Here is a 24692-nt window from a genome sequence, read left to right as displayed (position 1 = left end):
CCAGCCCAGGAGCCCCGAGGAGTTGGGCTCTGGGACACGTGCCTCACTCGCTGCCAGTGGTGACAGCCAACTGTCTTTTATTCTGCAGCAGAAGACACCGTTTTAAAGCACATCTGTGTCTGTGGCTGTAAGTACACACATGAATAATGTATAGCTATATTATTTAAAACAAATACCCTAAAGCTTTTTAAAAGAAGTTTATTTCTCAAGAGTTTGTTTTATACTGATTTTATATAGCCTAAAATGTATTGAAAAATAGACCAATTTTCTTAGAAAGAAAACCAGAGGTTTTCCCCACCACTAACACTTAATGTAATTTTTTTTACATTAGTCAAGTACATTATTTTTACTAAATGACATCATATCCCACTCATCTATGATTAATTTTTTTAAAAAATACCACTGTCACATAAGATTTTCTTTCTTTTTTAAAAAAAAACAAACAACAAAAACCTCAAGAGATTATATTCTAGGCTAAGATTCATTTAAATTTCTGGTTTAAACACTAGGTAAAGGAACCTAATAGTTCAAACCTAATAGTCAAAAAACAATCCCCAGCAGTAATTACAAAAGCTGCTACAGCACCTTAGAAAGCGCTCAACCCTGAGAGCAGGGAGTGTCCTGAGGGGCGTTCGCTCACCACACTGCGAGAGGTTAGAGTATTTACACCATTCTAAAAACAGCTTAAACTGTTACAGTGCTACACATTTTTTCAAGGAAAAAGAATAGATTAAGTTTCCTTAGTGTTCTGGAAGGAAGTAAGATTGCCTTTAAAAAAAATATGTATCTATCTTTAACTAGCGGTTTGCTGATCTCTGTTCTGAAGTTTTAAATTCCAACAAAGCACTGCTTTGCAAAAGGTCCTTTGGCCCAAGTTCAGCGTCTCTGTTTTGATCTCTTTGTAAAAGGACTCTCTGTTCATCCATTCTTTTTGCCTGAGACCGTAAAATAAGGCTGAAAAAGTCCTCGTCTGGTACAGTTGGCCCCTTTGTGGCAGCAGGTGGTGGAGCACATCTCTGATCATCTAATCTGGACCCCTAGAGAGTGAAGAGAAGGGGATTAAAACAAAATTACAGCCAAGGGCAGCACCAACCACAGGAGGGCTGTCATTCACACCAAGAAAATACAGCATTTAACCGTTAACATTTCTTTCTTTTTTTTAACTTCTAGAAAGTTTATCTTTAGACCGGAAACCCAGTAAACACAATTTTCCTCAAAATGTCCTATTTAATCATAAGCTCACTAATATTATGAAAAAGGAGAATCATCATTTCTTGGGTACAGGAAGTACTAAGGTAAACTGGATTTCCTTCTGTTGCACATGGGTTTGCGATAAATGGGAGGCAACTTGATGGTATCCAATGATGATTTTATTTATAATCTGTCACAAAGGCATAATATGGGCTTAATGGAAATGTAAGGTCAACTATGTCCAGTGTGACGTTTTAAGACTAATAATGCCATGTAACTGTATGTTGTTGATGCTGCGTTAGCGACCCTACCGGATGAAAGAGAACTGCTCCCTAGAGTTTCCTGGGCTGTGATCGTTATGGAAGTGGACCACCAGTCTTTTTTACTGCAGAACTGCTGGTGAGTTTGAACCACTAACCTTTTAGCAACCAGTCTAGAAAGTAACCACACATATACATAGGGAACTAACATGAAAAGGGGTGGTGTGCTTTGAAAAACCTGTATAGTATGCATTATTTATGTACAAAGGTGACAACTCAATAAATAAGGGCCTTTGGTGCATGGTGATGCCATGTGAGGCTGCTAACCAACCTGAATCTATCAGCTGCTTCACAGGCTAACTGGCGGTCTCCTCCCATAAAGACTGACAGCCTCAGAAACATGATTGAGGACAGCCACGGGCTGCGAAGCCGTGAATTTTGAGTTTACCTATAAATATTGTCTGTTCTGTAAAGTTTTAATGGATCACAGCCATCCTCAGTCTCTGGCTACTTTCCCACTGCAGTGGCAGAAGTGAGCAGCTGTGATAAGAGACTGCATGTTGTGCAAAGCCTAAAATATTTACTCTTTGCCATCAGGTTAGAACCATTTCCTAACTGAGCCACCAGTGGCTCGTGGAGGCTGTCACTAGCACAGGCGACTGCTCAGCTTTCTCCTGTGGCGGCTGGTACAGTAGAGCCGAGAGCTGCCCAGCCTGCAGGTTATCAGTGCAAGTTCCAATGGAATGTGCCATCACACAGCTAAGTCTACCAAGAAAATCACCCAGATGGAATTTTTTCTTTTAATATCTTGTTTGTATGACTCTTATTTTAGAAGTATATGAAGATGTATGTCATTAACTATAATGACATACATTAATTAATGAGTCCTAGTTGCCAACTAGGTCAGAAGTTGCTCTGCCAACCCAAAGGCAGGTGGGTTGAACCCACCAGCTACTCTGTATGAAAAAGATGGGCAGGCTCCTCCCATGTGATTTACAACCTCTGAGAACCTTTGCAGTGGGTCAGCTATGAGTCAGTTTTAACTCAAACGCGATGAGAGGTGGGGTTTGGTGTTTTTTTTGTTTGTTTGTTTTACGAAGAATTAGTATATAAATTATAAATACATATGTGTGTCTGATACAGGCCATGGTCTTTGCTATCACTTGTTATGCATCAGAGAGTTGGACAATGACTAAGGAAGATAGAAAGAGAATTGATGCCTTTGAGCTGTGATGCTGGAGAAGAGTATTGAGGGTACCATGGACTGCTAGGAAAACAAACAGATTCATCCTGGAGAGGGTTAAATCGGGTGGCTCCCTGCAGGCAAGGATTCTAAGGCTCCATCTAACATACTCTGAACATGTTGTAAGGAGGGACAGGTCCTTAGAGAAGGACATCATGCTTGGGAGGGTGGAGGGACAGCGCAGGAGGGGAAGACCCTCTGTGAGGTGGATTGATTCAGTGACTGGGGTAATCGGGATGGGTGTGTCAGAGACAGTGCGACTGGCACAGGACAGAGCAGGGTTTAGGGCTGTTGTACATAGGGTCGCTATGAGTCGCAAGTGACTCGACGGCACATAACAACAACAACAACACATATTTAGGTTTGTTGTTAAGTGCTGTCAAGTCATAGGTGACTCACAGCGACCCTATGAACAAAAGACCTTTCTCCGGATATTTAGTCTTAGTAGTTTTGAATTTTTGGAAGATGGCATAAACCATTCTGCTTTTTTCTAGAAATACAAAGAAATATCATGCTTAACTCTGAGGGACTCTTAACAGGGGAGCAGAGGAAAAGAGCACGGAGCTGCAGACAGGTGCATTCAGGGATAATGAAGTAATAATAAAAAGTGGAATACCTTAAACATAAAGAACCAAGGGAAATCACAAACAGTGGAGAGGAAGGAAACATAATGTACAAGTAAAATGAGGATTAAAAAAAGAGTCTGAAACAGAAAGAGACAATAACTGAAATGAGAAACATGATAGAAAGACCAACAGATTAAATCAGGTATAAGTGAGAATCAGTGAGTTAGAAGACACTGGAAAGAAAAGAGAGGCTCAAGAAGGCTGAGCACATTTTAAGGGGATCGTGTGATGATAACAAGAGGTGTGTGTGAGGACTGTACCCACGATCCATACTTTCTCAGTCTGTATGCTGGGCAAATAATTTGAGAAGCTGAACCATAAGAAGAGTGTGGCATCAGGATTGGAGGAAAACTCAACTATGTACATACATTATGCAGTTTACACAACCTTGCTGAAAGAGTTGAAATACGTGCTGCAGAAGATCAAGGACTGCAGCCTTCAATATGTATTACATCTCAAGGGTGTGCTCAGAGCAGGGGACCTGAAGGGTGATCCCTCTGTTTACAAAACACCCCACAGCAATCAGGGCTCCTTGTGACCAGGCAGCCAGCAGTTTGTGGCCGGCCTGGTAACAATTACCCTACATGTTAAAAAAAAAAAAGTATTACATCTTAACATCAAAAAGAAAAATCCTTACACTTAGGCCAATAGATAGCATCATGATAAAGGAGAAAAGATTGAGGTTATCAACAATTTTGTCTTATTTGGATCCACACCTTTGGCACCAGCAGTCAAGAAGTCAGAAGCTGGGTTGTACTGGGAAAGTCTTGCTGTCAAGGACCTCTCCAAGGTTCTAAGGAGCAATGATGTTGGTTTAAAGATTAAGGTGCACTTGATTCAAACCATGGTCTCTCAATTACTTGCAATGTATCTGAGAATAGGATAATGAATAAGGATGGCAGAAGAAAACCGATACCTTTGAGTTGTGGTGTTTTAGGAAATTACTGACTATCCCATGAACTGTCAAGAGAACACACAAATGTATTTTGGAGAAAGGGCAATCAGGGTTATCCTTGGAGCTGAGAACAACAAAGCTTTGCCTCAGATACTTTGGGTGTGTTGTTAGGAGTGGTCAGTCCCTGCAAAGGACATCACATTTGGAAAGATGGAGGGTCAGTAAACAAGAGGAAAACTTTCAGGGAAGGTGGACAGATGCAGTGACTATAACAATGGGCTCAAGTATATCAGAGATGATAAAGACAGTGCAGGATAGGGCAGGGCTCCCAATTGCTGTTCCTAGGGCCACTATGAGTCATACTTGACTCAACAGCACCTAACACAGCAAGAGACCCAATATACATATCACTAGAGAAAGGGACATGCGAAGGTTAATACTGTGTGCCAGTGTTGTTGCCATGATCCTCAGTATAACGGTCCTATGTTATAAATTCTAAGTTTAGGTCTTTTGTGCAAAACTTGCTCTCAGTCGTATTTGACATAATGACACTTAACCACTGCTAAATGAAACTAGTGCTGTTATATCTGGAGGAACACTCTTCCACTTTATACATAACTCTGCCAATGTGCAGTATGAAGTAATTTGGGTTTGCTATGATGCTGACTCTTGTACCACTGGGGTATCAAATACCAGAATGGTTTCCCATTGCGGACAGTGTTTGGTGAAGCTTCTAGTTGTAAAACAGGTTTGGAAGCAGGAGTGGCATCCACTTCCTAAACCGCATGCCTCTGGAAACTCTGTGAACTTGGAGAAATGACGATAGGTGATCTAGTGTTAAGGAATTGTGTGGTCACCTACAGGCATGTGGTTCGAATCTGCCAGCTGTCCTGTGGGAGAAAGATGGGCAGTCTCCTCCTGTGCCATTAACTGCCATTAAAAACCCACTGGAGGGTCAGCTATAAATTGGTCCTGACTCAAGGGTACTTAGCAACAACAATGATATTAAAAAAGCAGGATTGCAAGTAGATCTGTAAAGATGACTTAAGGTGCACTGGGGGCATCTGGGCTGGTAACTGAAAGGTCAGTTGTGCAACTCCACCAACCACTCCAATCGAGAAAGATGGAGAAAGATATGATTAACCTTCTCTGGTTAAGGTAGGTCTTTTAGGGTGTGGTTTGCATTGGCATTTATGTTTGAATTCTGGGTGAAAGCTAGAGAGCTTTTGGTCAAATCTGCATTTTAAGATCTTTTCTGAAGCACAATGCCGTGATTGGCAGGCTATTATTCGTACACATACAAAGACGATATATTAATACAATTACTATTCAAATATATGCACCAACCATTAAAACCAAAGATTAAAAAACTAAGGACTTCTACTGAATTATGCAGTATAAAACTGATTGAACTTGCACTCAAGATACAGTAATAATAACTGGTGACTGGAATGCAAGACAAAGAAGACAGACTGGTTGTTGGAAAATACAGACTTGGTGACAGAAGTGAGGATGGAGATTGAATGACTAAATTTTGTACAATCATTGATTTTTTTCATTATAAATACCTTTTTAGAAACCATAAATGCTGACTATACACAGGATCTCACCTGACGGCCTACACTGGATCTGACTACATCTACAGAGAGAGGTGGTGGAGCAGCTCAGCATTAACAGTTAAAACCGGGCCAGGAATTGACTGTAGAAGATTTCTCACGTGCAAGTTCAACATGAAGGTGAACTTCCCCTTAGGGTTTCCAAGGCTGTGTATCTTTTTGGGAACAGCTGGTGGGTTTGAAATGCCAGTCCTATGGTTAGTACTCAGTGCTTAGCCTACAGCAATCCCAGGGCTTCTAAGTCAATAACAAAACCCAAAAAGTCCAATAGCAAAAAATTTGACTTATGGTGACTCTCCATTGGGTTTTCAAGGCTATATATATTTTTTCTCCTTTAGAATTATTTTATTAAATCATAAACATACAATAGCTTCTTTACATACACACTTAAATTTTTTTAAAGGAAAATGTTGTATCTTCTTATACCAAGGCGACCTCATCTCTCATCCTTCCCAAAAAGCAGCCAGTGGGTTCATGTAAGTGGTGACCTTCTGGTTAGCAGCCTGGCATACAGAGGCACCAGGACACCAAGGTTCTGTGCACCAGTTACAAGAGACTCTCAACAGCATCCACTTCCTAAATAACTTGCCTCCAGAAACTCTATGAACTTTGGTAAATGTCAGTAATTATAGAACAGCTTCAGGCCTTTTGTTCACAGGGTCACTGTGAGTCGTGCTCGACTCAAAGGCAATCAACAACAACAACAACAACAATAGAAAATGAGTCCCTGTAACCACAATAACAAAAAAACGGCAATAATACCAAAATGCTCACTGGCATGTGAGCAGTATATGGAATGAAAAAAATATGAGAACATACTTGACATTTCACGAGGATGTCAAAGAAGTCTTCATCAGGCTCTTTACTGCTATTAGTCATCAGGTGGCCCAGCACAGACGGACTGTTGTTTTTTGTCAGATGAAGCCCTGGCAAATTACTGAAACTGGCCCTCTGGTCATCCAGACGGCGGCTCTGTGAGCTGGCAAGAAGATCCAAAAATTCGTCTGTGTTGGGGGACACCACAGAAACAGAAGGTGCTATGAAGAAATGGAAGAAAACAAACCCAAAACATCATTACAAAAGCTTTCTTTTTGAATTTTTTAAAAAATTCATTCTTGCACATTTTCTTCCCTCACCCCCAGCCCACCCCGCATGCACCCCTTGTAGATTACTGTCATACATGTAATGCCTAATCAAATACTCCTTTTGTACAGTTCTTCTCCTTATCTGTTCTAATGCAGTGTTCATTATCTACTCACCCTTTTCCCATACCCTCCTCAGCCCTCCCCCACACCGCCCCCTATCTGCCCCATTTTATAACAGCAGTGTTATGCAGTATTTGTCCTTTTGAGACTGAGATATTTCAGTCATCATCTCATTCACTCAGCACATCATTTCATAATGTTCTCCAGGCTCTCTCATGTTGTCTAATGTTTTAAGAGTTTGGTTTTTTTCCAGTGCTGTATAATATTCAGTTGTGTGAATGTACCATAGTTTTTCTATCCATGAATTTGTTGATGGGCACTTGGGTTGCTTCCCTCTCTTTGCTATTGGGAATAATGCAGCAATAAACACGGGTGTGCATATATGTGTTCGAGTCATGGCTCTAGTTTCTTTAGGGTATATTCCCAGTAGTAGGATTGCTGAGTCAAATGGTATTTCTATTTCAATCTCTCCACAACCTCGCCAGCGTTTGTTATCTACTGCCCTGTTGAACTTTGCTCTTGTTGCTGGGGTAAGATGATATCTCATAGCTGTTTATTATTAAAGTTTTTAGGCTCATCTTTCATATGCATGTAATTCTTTTTGCCTTGTTCAGCTCTGAAACTTGATCTGTCCTCGTGTTTGAGCTGTCACTGACAGGAGTCACTAGTAGAAGGTGACCAGATGAGCAGGTGAGGTTTTTCTGAAGGAGAAGAATGAACTTCAGTGTATTTTAATCACCCACTTAGAGGTTACTCACATCCAACTATGTAGTTCTCTTTATAGAGCGCCCACTCAAGATGAACTATAAGATACAGAGTTAGACTTAGAAAAGCAAACCAGTTTTCTTAGTTTTTCAGATGAAGGTGAACAGGACAGTGTTTTTTATTTCATGTCCTGCACAGGAATTATTTAATAGGTTAAACTTGGAAGTAAGTGAAGCTGACAAGTAGCAGTTGACAAGTGGTAGTGGAAAACTGCTGGTAACTAAAATAAGTGACCTGGTTTAGGTCTTTCGGAGGATCAGGCAGGCTTGAACTGATTTTAAGGCTCAAATATTGCTGAACTGCTGTTGCTTTCATCACGGCAAGCCCGTGTGTGACAGAGCAGAATAGCTCTGTGGAGTAATCCTGCTATGTCTTTTTGTTTGTTCGGTCACTTTTCATTGTTTATAGTGTTTGTGTGTGAGTCTCTCATTTTCTCTTCTCCCTCCTTCACTTTCACTTCCTCCTTTCCCATGATGAGTTCTGAATTCTCAAAGAAAAAAAATGACAAGATCATCAGAGAGAACTGGTAAAATTGAGGGAGAAGCGCAGATAACTTACTTTTTAGCATCATTTTGTGGGGAGTGGAAGAAGCTGCTGTTGAAGCTGTTTGGCATTTCTTCTCTTGTAAGCAACACCGCTGATCGTCCATCCTGTTGCTTTGAAACCGGCTTAGTAAGTCAAAGAACCCTTCGTCTCCAATGGTGTCTGCGCTAATTTTCTAAAATGTTGAGAGAAAAATCTAGTACACTTAAAAATTCCAGCATTATTCTGAGGTCATCAATGGGACAAAAAGATCATGCATTCAAGATGCAAAAAATGAGTGAAAATGAAAAAATGAAAAACTGACTCATTTTAAAAGAATACTGCGAGACTGCAAAATTAGTAATAAAAAGACAATTATAATTTCAACCCAACTAATAAAAGGTCTTTTTTGTTGTTTTTATTTTTAAGTGCTATACTTTAAAGGCCAAAGGTTCTTCAGACTCTGAAGAACCACAACAGATAATGACTCATGAATTATACAAATATTAGCGAGATAGGCATGTGTCTCAATTTGAAAGTTCAGTGCTAAGATTCTGTAACAAAATAAATGAGCTGATACTTCTTCTAACTGGTAAAGCAAGTATATTCTCCTAGCATAGCAATTCTTAAGGTTTTTACTATGAAAACATAAAAATCCAGAAAAATGCAAACTATAAATAAACAAACATCTGGGGAAATAACCTGTCATATTGTAGATGGAAGGATTAAGATGATGAATAGAATATTCAATAAAAGCAAGTCTTTCTGATAATATTAGGAGTATAAAAATAGAAGTACATGCAGTATATACATACATCCATACATACAATTATACAGTGGGATCAAGAAAGCTGAGCAAAGCTTAATGAAATTGTAAAACACAGACAACAGAACTAATACATGTAACATAAATGCCAAAGAAAAGAAAAAGGTTTTTAAAGCACAGCAAACCCTAAATAGTATAAGTCTCAAAACACCAAGATACATTCTAATTTATACTCTTGAAATAACTGTTTTGAGTTTTGAAGAAGATTTGAGGAGAGGGTTAAAATACACATTTCATTGCATTAATAAGATCCTTTCTATTAAATGTCAAATGTGAATTATGAAGCTATAAAAAATGGAATATAAAATAAAGAGTAAAAAACAATGTAAAATGAAAACTTAAGTACTCAAAATTATGTTAAAAAACGGATTTCAAACATACCCTCTGTGAACTTGAAATTCGGTGGTCAATGGAGTTACTGGCATCTTGAAGAACTTTCGTGGAAGAGTTAGTCTTATATTTTTTCCCCTTCAATCTGTTAACAAAAAGTAGCTTTGCAGAAGGTTTGGCAACAAGAGGTTTTTGTTTAGCAAGAATTTCACTGTTCCAGTTCTGTATCTACAAATTTTAAACACAAATGGAGAAAGCAGAGCGTGAAAAAAAACAACAACAAAGCTCCTTCTGCTGTCCTAACATATTAAAGTGATGTCTTTATTCATTTAGGGAAGGAAATAATAATAATAATAATAGATTATTTTTGCCACTATTTTCAGTAGATGATACCACATGGGTGTTGTTGATTGCTCACTATCAAATTGTTAACGTGATGACCCTGTAAAATTGAAGAATACAGCACAGAAAGTTTACCAAAACCCTACAAAAAGAAAATTTGAATGTTCAGAGGAGTATGTTTTGATTTGAATGTGAGTTACTTAAAATCTATAATAACTATAGAAATTAAAAATTAACATCTCAAACTTATTTATGTAACAACAGTAATCTTTCTCTTGATAAAACTATAAATTGTTTTCACTGACATCATATTAAATTCTCAATATACAAACCATTCAGTCAACAACAACTACAGTCTAGAGCTGATTTTGAGGAGCCTTGGTGGCACAGTGGTTAAGCATCTGGCTGCTACCTCACAGGTGGATGGTTGGGACTCACCAGCCCATCTGCGAGAGAGAGAGGACACAGGCTGCTTCTGTGAAGACCACAGCTCTGAGGCCCTCGAGTGGCAGCTCCACTCTGTCTTCTGTATATGGTGACTGTGAGTCTGAACCAGCGTGAAGGAAAGCCAAGTCCATTTTTTATGGATAAAATTTACATACAGTCAAATGCACAGTTTAAAGTGTATTGTTGGAAGCCATGTAACTCCTACATCCAGGAGATGCAGAACATTTCCTGGTCTTTTATTAATAAAAAAAACCAACCAAAACAAAACCACAAACAAAACATGCACCTGGTAAACATCCAAACAGATCAACAAATTGATACATATTTTTCTCAACTCAGAGATCCAGTCCTCTTTCTAGATATAATCACTGTGAGGTGTCTCACTTATCTTCCCAGAGATATTTTATGTATATATAGTTCCTAAACAGAAGGCAGCATACTGTATATAATTTTTGGTATCTTTCCCCCTCATTCCTGATTCTATTGAAAGGTAAAATTTTAAGTGATGCCTACAGAAGTCAAGGCTTATTACTATTACATTTATTATATGTTATATTATTAAGCTTAACTATTTAAAGTCAAAGTCAGTGAAATATGATAATTTCCAAAATTTAAAACATAAAAATTGCCAACCTTTTCTGGTGTTAACTTCATAAGTTCCATGTTTTCCATACTGTGTCGGCGTCCCAACTTGGGGCGTGCACCTTTGTTGAAGAAAAAAAAATTAAATAAACTAGGAGGTCCTTAAGATTACAAAATCAGCATTGCTATGCCAGACCATTCTAAAGATTTATAGAGAAATCCTTATGGAAAGAGGAAACATGTACAAAGTGGAAGAAAACAATTTATATTCTTCTGGTTTGGAACTCTTAAGAATAACAGTTTTCCATACCAATTACATAAAAATAGAATGTTCACTCCCTTTAGCATGCTCTGATTTAAGGATGTCCCATTTTGGCTGGAAACTAACACTGGTAACTAACCTCACCCCTTAATTTAGAAAGAGTATTTTATAATAACTGGTTTTATACTACAGACACAGTCTTTCTTTTTTTTTTTTATATTGTAGAGTGGTTTAAGTAAGTGAAAACATAAGGAAAAGGGCTAGGCCTTTAATTTTGAAAAAAGAATCAAAATACTATTCCCAGTACCATACTGTTACTTTCCCCCCTTATTTTGTTAATTGTTGCACATTTTCTCCCTTCTCCCCCAGCTCAGCCTGCAATTCATCCCTTATTCCAAATTATCCTCATATATATAATGCATGATAATACATTATATGTATATACATATAATACATAATAATCCTTTTTTCCCCTCACCTATTCTAATCCATATTGTTACTTTTTTTAAAGTTACCCATTTCCATTTTAAAATCTCAAATGATGGCACATTTTCTACTAGGCAGGAAACAAAGTAAAATCCTAATTTTTTTCAGTAAAATTAACATTAAACAAAAAAACCTTAATATCCATTCAATATTTAAAAAAATAAACCATATTTAAGAATGCATAATATAAGGACTACATTTGTCTTTATCTATATAACACATCCAGTTTGAGAAATCTTGCCAACACATTAAATCCTCCTGTGTAACTCATAGCCTTTCCTCTCAAATATTTTTTTTAAATGCTTCATGAATTTTTGTGTCATCCTTGTGCAGAGGCCATGCTAATCTTCTCGGTATTGTCCCAATTTCAGTAGTATATATGCCACTGAAATGAGCTCTCCTCTCTAACTACTATATATTTTCAAGATATATGAATATATCTGTGAGCAATAAGGCATACTTTGCATGTTCGAAACTTTAAATTATTCATTCTGCTGGTGAGAGGATGACAAAAGAATCGATGCCTTTGAGTTGTGTGTTAGAGAAGAGTCCTGACTATCCCCTGGACTTCAAGAGAACAAACACGTCTGTCTTGGAGGGAGTATAACCAGGGTGCTCCGTAGAGGCAAAGACGGTGAAACTTCAGTTCACACACTTGGGGAAGGAAGATTGTCAGGCGGGGCCAGTCCTTGGAAAATGACATCATGCAGCAAAAGGTGAAGAATCATACAGAGATGGAGACCCTCAACAAGATGAACTGACAGCGCGACTGTCACCGTGGGCCTGAGCATGTCAGAGATCACGAGGACGACACGGCAGAGGACAACGTTCAGATCTTTTCACAGGGCTGCTCTGAGTCACAGCTGGCTTGACGCCACCTAACAAATGGTCAGACACATTTAGATCACTTCCATTTTTTTTGCTATTATCAACATTAGCACTTTAGAAATTCTTGGAGACATGTCTTAGTGTGCATGTGTGAATAAGATTCTCCAGGTTATACAACTGAGAGTGTGAGTGATACTGGATTACAGGGTAGGTACATTTTCAACTTGACCAGATTACTAAATATTGTCAGTTTGGTCATTTGGGTATACCAGTATCTAGTTTCATCAGAACTACAGAACATTTTCCTCCATCAGTATCCTACATCACTTCAATATTGCTACTATCAGTTTTTAATTGCCTATTTCATGAGTGCTTCATATCATATCACTGTGGTTTAGGACGGACCATTTGTGTTGTTTATTCTGTTCATGATTTTTAAAAATATTATTTTGTGTGTGTGTACCGTCAAATCAGATCTGACTGGTACAAGAGGAGATAGTCCCTCCTTCTCCAGAAGAGCATCTGGTGGATATAAACTGCATACCTCTGGGATTGCAGTGCAGCTTCTTGCCACTAGGCCACAAGAGCTCACCTGTTCATTTTTAATTTTAATTTTTAATTTTAATTCTAGCTTTTAATTCACAGGAGTTTTTTCATGTTATAAACACAAACCCTTTTTAAGCCATGGCAAGTATCTTTTCTTGGATGATTTTATTTTTATAATTCTTTGGAAAAAAAGAAATTCTTATTTTCAGTGTCACTCTTTCTTTATGGCTTTCTTCTTCTGTCTTGAGAAAGCCTCTTCTATGTTTTCAAAATACAAGCCATAGTCTATTCAATAGCTCCTAGTAATGATACCAGGTACCCTTTGAGATACAGACTCCAAAGTCAGGCCACCAGTTGGGAAGTGCGGCCCCAGCATTCTTTTGCTATAAGACCTTTGGCAGTTCCTCATCTGTAAAGAATAACATTATTAACCTTAGACCACAATGTGAGGTAGAAAATGAGTAAATGCATCATTACGTATAAAGCCCCAGTGCTGGGTAAGTAGCAAACAGTAAGTGCTAGTCAATATAATTATTAATATTTAAATATCTTTCATAATTAAATACCCATCAAGAAGTTATTTTCACATCAAACATTAGTTTACAGATATGCAAATACAGGTTTTCTACTCCATTTCATTGGGGGGCTTTGATGGTGTGGTCTGGAGGTGCTGCTAATCCAAAGCCCCTGACTCTGGCAACTCGACCCCACCAGTGGCTTCATGGGACAGAGACGGGCAATTCTCTCTCATGCAGTTTCCAACCTTGGAAACCCAACAGGGGATCAGCTATGAGTTCTCCGATTTAACAACATAGAAAGAGTATTAATCAAGGATGACATTATATTAAGAACTCAGGTGGTAACAAAAAGTCTGACGTCCTGAAACTATGAGCTGTTCTGAGTGAAAAGACGACTCAGTGATCTGCTTCTGCAATGATGACAGCATGGGCAATGTTCCATTCTGTCCGACTGGGGCTCCAGGAGCTGCAGTGACCCGAGGGCACACAATTTCCAATCTCACAGTCTTCACTACAATAGCTTTAGAAAACGTTGTATTTGTAGTGATAGTGGTTCTCTTATTTTTCATCAGGAATGTTTTACCTACTGTCAAAACTCCCCCACTTCATAAATATTTGTAGGTGACCTCATCAAGCTCTACAAAGAGCTCCTGGGATTTGCTCAGGAGCGCACTGAATTGGTATCAAATGTTTTTTTTTTGGGGGGGGGTTTCTATAATTATATTTTATTAATTTTCATAAACATTTACAGAGATTTTGGGTTTCCATTCATTCATTGTTGCACTATTCTCTTTACCCTCCTCCCAGTTTGTTCTTGTCCAAATGCCACAGTGCTTGTCAAAGCCAGTTCTGATTAATCTTCTTTGTCAGTGTGTCCTTTGCCATTCCCTATCACTCCTCCCTGAGAGAGACTTCACCCTGAGTCATAAGGAAAAGGGGACGGCGTGTTCTCTTAGCTACTTCCTGCTGAAAAGGGACGCTGTGGGTTTCAGGGTGAAGATCTTCTCTCACTACCCTAAAGGGCCCCTTTGGCAGTAGGAAGCACATAGACTATTATGGAGATTGATTTTGGAATTTATGAATTGATATCAAATGTTAGTAAAATCAGCATCCTCTTAATAGTTTTCTGAGAAGAGCTTAACAGAACTATTAATTACTCAGAGAGATGCAGTACAATCTTCTATTACAGTCGAAGATTTTCCTATTCCTCATTTTAGTTCAGTCAGTTTTGTTTTCCGTATATTGACATTTTGTTATCATTAAATACACATTTGAAACTTTCATCTTCCTACTGAATTGCATTATTAACTACTGAGAAATACCACTTTGCAGTGACACCATCTCTAATAAGACCTTTGGTCTTACAGTATATTTTATCTGACATTAAGATAGTCCTACGAGCTCTTCTGGCTAGTTTTCACATATGCTTCCTCCCCGCCATCCTATTACCTCCAGACTTAGTATATATTTTGATGGTTTCTCTTGCAAGTAGTTTGTAGTTGGATTTTCCATTTTCGTCAGTCTAGTACTTTATCTTTTAAGTATAACATTTACTTCTAAATGTATATATTAGCAATGCTTTAGAGCTCTGGTACTGGAGAAGAGCACTGAATGTCCCGTGAACTGCCAAGAGAACAAACAAGTGTGTTTTGGTGAAAGTGCAACCAGGCTGCTCCTTGGAGACAAGGGTGGTGGAGTTTTGTCTCACATACTTTGGACATGTGGTTAGGAGAGGCTGGTCCTTGGAGAAGAACTTGAGGCCTAGAAAGGTAAAGGGTCAGTGCAAGACAAAGACCCATAAGAAGATGGATTAACACTGTGACAATGAGCTTAAAGGTACCAGGTGGTGAAGACACGCAGGACAGGGCAAGGTTCAGGCTTGCTGTGAATTGTACTAGACTTGATGGCACCTGACAACATCATTAACATTTACATTTAATAGAATGATTCATGAATTTGCATATTTGTGTCATTACCTCCACCAGAGTGTTTACTGGTGAACTGCACTGATGTTCAAATTTACTTGGATTCTTGCTTGTTGATTTTAAATACACTGCTGGGTTTAGGTTACTACTTTAACAAGGTTTGTTTTGTTTGTAATGTATACTCATGAATAAGACTGACCTGTGATTTCCTTTTTCTTGGATTGGGTTCATCAGGTTTATTAAGGTTAGGCTGAATTCAGAAAGACTGAGAGTATCCTATCTCTTGTAGTTATCTGCAGAGTTTTGTGCAAGGTTGGAATGAATTTTCTTGAACGCTTGAAACATCTTGTAAAACCATCTAAGCCAAATATTTTTTTACTGGGAAGACTTTTAAATGACCAATTCCTAAATGATTGTTAAATGACTAATTATTAGGCATTAAGTATATAATTCACATTATATTCTACTATTAACTTTTTCTATTGTTTCTTGATTCAAGTCCGTAAGTTCTTTTTCTAGAAATTGTCCATCTCTCTTGGCTTTCAAATATTTTATTACAATACTCAGAACAATTTCTTTTTTTATTGCTCTTTTAAAATGAAAAAAAAAATTGTTGCACATTCTTTAAATTTTGATCAAAAATTTACAAACAGGACTGCATTTTCAATCATTGATTGACATGTTTTATAACATTAATTTTGCATGTCCATCACACCCTTATTGTATATTTCTCTTAATTTTTGCTTCCCTCTCTCTCCCTTCTCATCCTTATTAACCCTCCCAGACTGATTCTAGCTGTGTGGAAACCTATCCTTGGCTTTTTATATTAGTCATTTTATACTATAATTGTCCTCTTGTGACTGACATCACTCAGCAACATCTGTTCTACTTTCATCCATGTTGTACAGTATATCACAAATTCTTGGTCATTGCTAGTGATGCATAAAACTCTACTGTGTAAATACACCACCGATTTTTTTCAGCCATTCATCCTCTGTTGATGGACATCTGGTTGTTTCCAACTCACTGCTATTGTAAATAATCCTTCAGTAGCATGGATGTGAGTTTCTGTTGCAACTCTTATTTCTGTGGGATAGATGCCTCACAGTGGGGTTGCAGAATCAAATGGTATTTTTACTCCCAACTTTCTAAGGAAGTACCAAACTACTTTCCTTATGGTGCAATCTCTCCAAACACTTGCTACTATTTTTTTTTTAATTTAATTTTATTATTTTTGTGTGAGTGTACCATCAAATCAGATCTGACTGGTACAGGAGGAGATTGCCCCTCCTTCCCCGGCAGAGCATCTGGTGGATTCGAACCGTGCACCTCTGGGATTGTAGTTGCAGCTTCTTGCCACTAGGCCACCAGAGCTCCCCAACACTTGCTACTATTAGTTGTCTGATGTCTTACTGAATTTGCCACTGTGGTGGTTTTGATTTGCATCTCTCGGATAATGATCTTGAGCATTTCTTCACGTATGTTTTTGCCCCCTGGGTGTCTTCTTTGGTAAAGTCAGAACAAGCTCTTTTAAAATCTTTCCTGCACTTGTTTTATGACCTCTTCTCTAAGCTTCACCTCCACATCAGGATGGTGTTTTACTGTGTTCATCCCTGTGGTCTTGTTTCATGCTTGCTTGTTTTTGTTTTATTTCTTAAGATGGATATTTAGCTCAATTCTTTTTAGCTCTTGTTGTTATGAATGTTATGTATGTTGCTTGTCACTCATAGTGACTTGCTATGTACAACAGCTCTGAACCCTGCACTATCTTGAGTCAATTTCATCGTCTCTGACACATCTGCCCCCATTACCCAAGTCACTGAGTCAGTCCATCTCATCCAGGGTCTTCCTCTCTTGCGCTGTCCCTCCACCCTTCCCAGCATGATGTCCAAGGACTGGTCCCTCCTGGATCTTACCCTTGTACATGTAATAAAAAGTAAAGTTTGATTTTTGTATCAGTTTAAGCTGCTTCCCATAGATTTTGAAATACATTATTTTCAAGAACACTTAGACCTCACATTATTGTTTCATCTCCTTTAGCATTTCTTCTTTATCTCAACTTACAAATGTTTACAAGTTTTCAAATATGATTTGCATATTATTGTCTTGCTATTAATTTGTAACTTGTACTATACTAAAAAGATGAAATCCATATGATACAGATTCTTTGAAATATTCTGAGATCTATTTTACTGGTTTAGTATGCTGTCAAGTTTGGGGTTTTTTAAATTAGTTTTTTTATTTAATCTTGATTTTTATTTCATTTTTTATTTATTATTACATATTATTAATTTTTATTTAATCTTGATTTTTTTTAATAGGAGCTGTGGCAGCAACCAGGATCTCAACAGCCCCAGCACAAAAAAGTGTGGTCAAGTTTTTATAAATGTTTCATGCATGCTTAAAAAGAACAAGAGCACACCCATGTTTACTGCGGCTTTGTTCACAACAGCAAGGAGCTGGAAGCAACCTAAGTGACCATCAACAAATGAATGGATAGAGAAACTCTGGTATATTCACACAATGGAATACTATGCTAAAGTGAAAAACAAAGAACTCATAATATTATTATTCAAAATGGATGATCCTGGAGGACATTATGCTGAGTGAAGTAGCTCAGTCACAAAAGGACAAATACTGCATGGTTCCACTGTTGTAAAATGGGACTGACATTGGGGTTGGAGGAAGACTGAGAAAGAGGAGATAAATTATGTATATTGCACTGAAACAGATGAGGAAGAAAACTGTTTAAAAGGGATATATGATTAGGTATTATGGTCATGACAGGAATCCAGAATGAAATCTGCATAGTGGAGTGGACTTAGGGGGAAGGATTGTATAACAATGAAAGAATTTTTCTTTTACTTTTCAAAGAGAAGAGCAAACTGAGGGGGAGGTTGAGCAGCGGGAAAAGGGCAACAATGAATAAATGGAAATCCAAAGTCTGTAAACTTTCATTTAAATTAAATAATAAAAAAATTTATTAGAATGAGATTATCCATCAACAAATTAATGGCTAGAGAAGCTGTAGTATATTCACACAATGAAATATTACACTGCACTGAAAAATAAGGAACTCATAAAATACTACAAAATAGGTGACCCTGGAAGACATTATGCTGAGTGAAATATCTCAGTCACAAAGGACAAATACTGCATAATGCCACTGTTATAAAACAGGACTGACATGGGGGCTGGGGGGAAAACTAAGAAAAGAGGGGATAAATAATGAATACTTCCTTGAAAAAGATAAGGGAAAGAACTGTCTAAAAGAAATATATGATTAGGTATTATTTGCATTGCAATAAACAATATTCCAGAGTAAGAGGTACATAGCAAAGTGGACTGGGTGGGGTGGGGACAGAGGAAGGGAGGAAATTGTGAAACAACGAAAGAATCATTTTAAACAGAAAAGCAAACAAGGGGGATTAGGGAGGAAAATGTGCAACAATGAATGAATGGAAATTCAAGTTTTCTATAAACTCAGATTAAATTGTAAACTATATTAAAATATCAATATTTTTTTAACAAGAGTAGGCCTGTTGCTAGGTGTCCCTTCCTCTATATCCATGACATCAGTGGTTTTCACATTTTTAAATGGAGACTCAGAAAATATATATTTCACTGTAACTATGAACACATAAACACACAACTATAAAATTAAAACGGCAGGAAACAATTCTTGCCCTTACCTAATATGATTTATTGTTAAGTGTTATATACAAACGTACACACCAGTGTGTGGTTTCTCCTGCTAAAACCTTAGAACCACTCCTAACCCAAAAGCACCCCACCGAATTGGGGTTGCGTGAAACTGGACTGTGCAAATGGTAGAAGTCACATTCCTAATCAGTATGCAGGCAAGCCAATGAATTTAGATTCTTAGGGAAAATATTTTTTTCTCTACCCTGAGCCAATATCAGAAAGAGATGAATTTCAGTTCCTCTGGCCTGCAGGCAGCCTGGCACTGAGGAAACAGCATGAATTAAAAAGGGAAAAGAACAACAACTGACACTTTGTTCTCATGGGGTCAGACTGTGCCAGGCAGAAGGGACCGAAGGTGAGGCTGGCGGGGGAGGCTGGGATTACATGGGCCTTTCGGCCACAGCGAGGACTAAAGACTGGCTCCAGGTGTGATGGGAGGTCATGGGAGGGTTTCAAGGAGAAGAATGACACTGCAACTTACATTTTAAAAACAATTCTAAGTGCTGTGTGGAAAAGGCAGTGTGAGAATCAACAACAGAAGAAAGACAAGCACTTTGTAGGCTAGCACTCTGCTGAGATAGGTGCAATAAAGGTTTTAGGAGTGACTAAAGATGTCTTTGAAGGTAGAGTTTCTGATCAGTTGAGTATATTTGAATATCAGAGGGAACGGCACTACTATTCCTTGCGATGAAGTACACTGAAAGCACAGGTTTGGGACAAGAGGGGAAATGAAGATTTGTATTGTGGGTATGTCACACTTTAGATATCAACTAGACATTCTGACAGAAATGTTCAATGTGTGTGTATCTATATCGAGTTCTCAACATAGAACTCGAGTAAATTTCAAAGTCATCAGCATACTCAGTAATATAAATAATAATAATAATCAGTAACTGTCAAAAATTCACTACCATCAGGTCAGTTTCTCCTCATCAGGTCTAAATCAAAACTCAACGACTGTCCACCTTTTTTCCAATGAGCCACTGATAACTGCCAGAGCAGCCGCTGGGTTAGCTGTGCAACTTGCGATGGATTCACTGCCGCCAAGGTCTCTTATCCGCGCATGTTGTTGTTAGGTGCTGTTAAGCTGACTATAATTCACAGCAACCTATGAACAGAAAATCTAAACCTTGCCTATCCTGCACCATCCTCACGATCTGCTGCGCTCAAGCCCATGGCTGTGTCTTTCCATCTTATCTCTGCCTTTCCCAGGATCATGTCCTGTTCCAGGACTGGCCCCTTGGAAAACTCTCTTTCACCTCACTGCTGTCAAGTCAGAATTAACTCCTCGCTGACCCTCCAGCAGGTATCCAGAGCAGTAAATCACACAGGAGGAGACTGCCCATCTTTCTCTAACAGAGCAGCTTGTGGATTCAAACCATCTACCTTTGTGCTGGCAGTACAACTCCTTCCCTACTAGGCCACCAGAGCTATACCGATGATGTAAACTCTAACATAGATGTTATCTAGATCTTGGCTATCTAATCTGGCAGCTACTAGCTACAGATAGCTTTTAAGATTCAAATTAATGAGTTAAAATTGTATTAAAAATTCAAGTCCCTTTCACAGTGGCCACATATGGCTATTGTATTGTTGTGTACTGTGTTGTGTTGTATTAGACAGTGGAAACATAGAACATTTCTAGCATCACAGAAAATTCTACCAGGCAGCACCGATCTAGAATGTAGGAGAAGGAGGCAAAGATAAAAACCAAAGAAGGAATGAATGGATGAAAAATGGAAGGAAGGAAGCAAAAAGAGGTCCAAGGACTGACTGCTAGGTGCTACAGCTTTAGGGGATGAAAAGGGGAAGAAGAGAAAGTAATGGAAAATGGGCCCCAGGGTGAGGGGAGCCAGGAAAGCAGGGTATTGTGGAGACCAAGTGAAGACAGCATTTTGAAGAAGGAATGATTATTCTGTAAACTGACCAACGTGCTTAGTAAAACGGAGGCCACAGATAACTCTGAAAAGTGTTTTCAGTGTCACGAAGGGTCACAGGCTGAGTGGACTTGGATTTCATTAATCACAAGTCAACATTTTTTGCTTAAAAAGAGATATTCTGGCATATTTTGAATAAAAAGAGAAAATAATCCTAAGAGATTTCATTTGAGGAAAAAAAAATGACAATGTGAAAAAGAGTTAAACTAAACCCAAGTATTAATACTCTATAGTGAAAAGGGGACAGTAGTTGACATTTCTGTTCTACATTCTCTCTGGATATGCCAAGTATGTGCGATAGATAATTTAAATGCAAATCTTGAGGATAAAGAAACTGGCTTGTAAAAGACCTATTACTTACCATGCAAACTGTTATCAAAATCAATATTTTCAGACATCATGGAATTATTTGTGCTGTAGCTCAGACCAAGAACCATTTGAAGGTCAGAGAGATTCAGGCGTGCTGTTAGTTCACCACTTCTGTCCCCAACCTACAACCACAAGCATTTAGATTTTAAACAAAGACACAGAATAGTAAAGATGAGCTGAATGTGAGCCTAAGATTGGAAAAACATAGAGAAATGAAAATAGTCACATTAGAGGACTATGAAATGGGTTTTCATTAATAGGTGGTTTGGTTTTTTTTTAAGAGTATATAAAGAGCATAAAGTTTTTAAAATATTACAGTATAACAGGTAATTAACTATATAGGATGAATTCATGGTGGTTCTCTAAAAATTGGATTTTTCTTATTTAGAATTATATTAAATGATAAACTAGATTATACAATGACACATTAATTTGACATCATCCAAATGAAATGTCTTTAGAATAATTTGTTTCCATAAAACATCAATTGCTATTGTTGTGTGCCACACTATTGGAACTCACAGCTGACCTGGTAGAGGGTGGGTTTCCGAGGTCATAATCACACAGGAGAAAGAGGCCCATCTTTTCCCCAAGGAACAGCTGGTGGATTCAAACCATGTGTCTGGTCGGCAGGGCAACTCCCTACCCACCAGGCCACCCGAGTTCCCTTACAGTAACAGTAGTTAACACTTATTAAGGCAACACCAGGCACTATGTTGTTGTTAGGTGCCCCGTAGTTTCTGATTAGGAGTGACCCTGTGTACAATGCTGCTGGCCTTGTGCCATCCTCATAATCAGAGTTACATGTGAGTTCACGGTTATAAACACTGTGTCAAGCCATCTAGTTGAGGTTCTTCCTTTTTTTACCCATGACCCTCAAGTTTTCCAAGCATGTCTTTCTCCTTATGCCAGATAATTTTATAGACATTACTTTACATGTTTCACTCTTACTCCTTCAAACAACTTGCAATTATTATTCTCATTTTACAGATAAGAGAAAATGAGGCTCAGAAAAATTTCCCAAGCTCAAATAGCCAGGAAGTGATAGAACTGTCAGTGAACTCTTCGACTCTAAAACCCATGCTTTCTCTTCTACACATGCTACATTTCCACGCAGGGCTGGGGGAGGGTGGGAATACATTTTAGCAACTTCCCTCCAACCTCCCCCATGTGGGTCTCACTTGCCTGAAGGCCAACTCAAGCACTCCTCTGAGCTAGTTCTCAAAATGCTTTGTACAGTTCATATGCCAAGAAAGTAACGGATAATCAAGTGTAATCAGCCACAGAGGAGCTATCTGGAGAAATAATAGTGTTTTATCCCCATTGATCTGTAAGGCACAATAGCACAAGCAGTTTAGTTTCATACCTCTCTTGAAATTTCTAAGTGCTTTTCTGCAAATTGCATCGCCTGATCATGGTTTCCAAGTGCTGTGTAGGCATTTCCTAAGCTCCAGCAGGCTCTTCCTTCTCCAATCCTGCAACATAATTCACAGCTAAAGTCTAAGCATGCAATAAAAGCTATTTAAAAGTAACTAAAGATACAATGTTTTGGATTCATTTGGTCTTTCATATAATGAATACTAGTTGAATCACAGGTTTAGAGACATAGTAGAATACCCAGATAGTACTGAACTCAGAATCAAGTGTTAAAACATGGGGGAAAAAAAACAAACTTTTTAAAATGCAAGGATTATAAAAAAATCTCAGGATTAGGTTTGCCTCATCTGTGACATCCCTACCATTTAATGGAATCATTTAGTCCGTGTTTGGACATCACTAGGGGAGAGAAATCACAACCTCTGGAGTATGCTTAATTTGAAAAGCTATCAAAATTTTTTTCTTATCTTGGAATAAAAACCTGTTTTCGTTCTACATAGACATGCTGTTTCTTTATGCAACTGAAAGAAAGATTTCACATAAAACTCAGACATTCAGCTTCTCTAATTTTTTTTTAAACAAAGGAGAGGGCAGATGTGGCCTCACTGGGCCCTTCTTCCTGCCTGGCAGTAGTCAGTTGGAGCCAGGAGGAGCTGCCCTACAGCGGCATCTCTGAGGCCACAGTCCCACACTGACAGATCAGGAAGGACGTCGTATCTGGCCGAGTCTGTGCCCCATTCAGTGGTCTTGTTCTAACCATATGGAGCCAGTCTGATCCTCTATGACAAGCTAGCCCCATAAACAATAATACGTAAAGGATGGTACAGAAATGGGAAAAAAACTCCTTTAAAGGGAATTTTTAAAAAATAGACAAAGTAAAAGAAATGAAACAAAAAACAAAAGAATTAATCATATCATACCAAAGCTATAGTAAAATTTATAACTTACCTATCATTTAGCTCTTGAGCAATTGCTAGGTGCTTCAGATGATAATCAATGGCTTTTTCATAGTCTTGAAGTAAAGTATATGTGTTTCCAAGGCTGTAACAGGACTGTGCTTCTACAGCTCTGTCTTTAAGCTGTCGAGCCAAAAGTAGTGTCTTCCTGAAGGAAGAAATTAATTTTACATAACTATCATTTTTATTTTCAGCTGTAATAATAAAATTCTTCTTTTCCCTTTTCTGCTTGTGGAGTTTATCTTTTCATATGGCTTTCCTAGACACTGAACTTGACTTTGTCTTGTTGTGGGAAATATGTGAATAGGGCGTGTTAACCTATTCACAAGCAGATTTGCTAGTCTTGTGATTAAATCGAGTGGATCTGGAAGCAGAAAGAAACCTCACCTCCAAGAAAAGAGGATTTAAGAGGGCCTACAAGACCAACAGCCACAGCAGAGAACCAGAGACCTGACATGAGATGGGACCTTGGGACTGCCACCCCACTGGAACTGGAGCTAAGAGTTTTAGCTCAAGTCTGTCAGATAACTGGGGGGAGGAGAGCCATTGCTCACAGGACGGAGAACTTTGTAACACTGGCATAAAGCCACGAGGCTCAAGGCTGAGGCTCCCACAAGCACATTTTGGAAGCTGTCCTGACTGTATTCTGCTATTAACCTGGATTATAACATGTTGACCTCCCCAGTATGGTTCTGTGTGGTCTGTGAGCTACTGCATTGAATTCTGGACTCTGCAAAGCAGTGAGATAGGTGTTAAGATGAGCAGAAAGAGGTATGGGAGCATGGGGGGCGAGGAGAGACATGTCTGATCTCATGGGAATTGGTTTATGTTTGTGTACTGCTTCTCTCTGCTGCCTTTAAAGCAAGGTAAGACAAATTACTTTAAAGTAATTTAAAGTAATTAACCTTCTCAAAACCCCTGCGGAGGTATGAT

General features: G+C 38.4%; 1 protein-coding gene across 1 annotated transcript in view; it reads right to left on the bottom strand.

Annotated features, from left to right (window-relative positions):
* Positions 1-660: 660 nt before the first annotated feature.
* The window catches only part of GPSM2 (G-protein signaling modulator 2), a 43012-nt gene continuing 18980 nt past the window's right edge, over positions 661-24692 (bottom strand). Inside the window, exons 7-14 of the mRNA XM_006882468.1 lie at positions 23752-23907; positions 22793-22901; positions 21419-21548; positions 10902-10972; positions 9531-9707; positions 8360-8519; positions 6651-6868; positions 661-1037 (exon numbers count right to left, since the gene is read on the bottom strand). Coding sequence (XP_006882530.1) covers positions 798-1037; positions 6651-6868; positions 8360-8519; positions 9531-9707; positions 10902-10972; positions 21419-21548; positions 22793-22901; positions 23752-23907 — 1261 coding nt within the window. The 3' untranslated portion in view covers positions 661-797. The remainder of the gene's footprint in view (positions 1038-6650; positions 6869-8359; positions 8520-9530; positions 9708-10901; positions 10973-21418; positions 21549-22792; positions 22902-23751; positions 23908-24692) is intronic.

Source organism: Elephantulus edwardii, unplaced genomic scaffold (assembly GCF_000299155.1).
Source record: "Elephantulus edwardii isolate Elephantulus edwardi_28Jun2011 unplaced genomic scaffold, EleEdw1.0 scaffold00020, whole genome shotgun sequence".
NCBI classification, from domain to species: Eukaryota; Metazoa; Chordata; class Mammalia; order Macroscelidea; family Macroscelididae; genus Elephantulus; species Elephantulus edwardii.
This window is presented reverse-complemented; position numbering and strand designations above follow the sequence as displayed.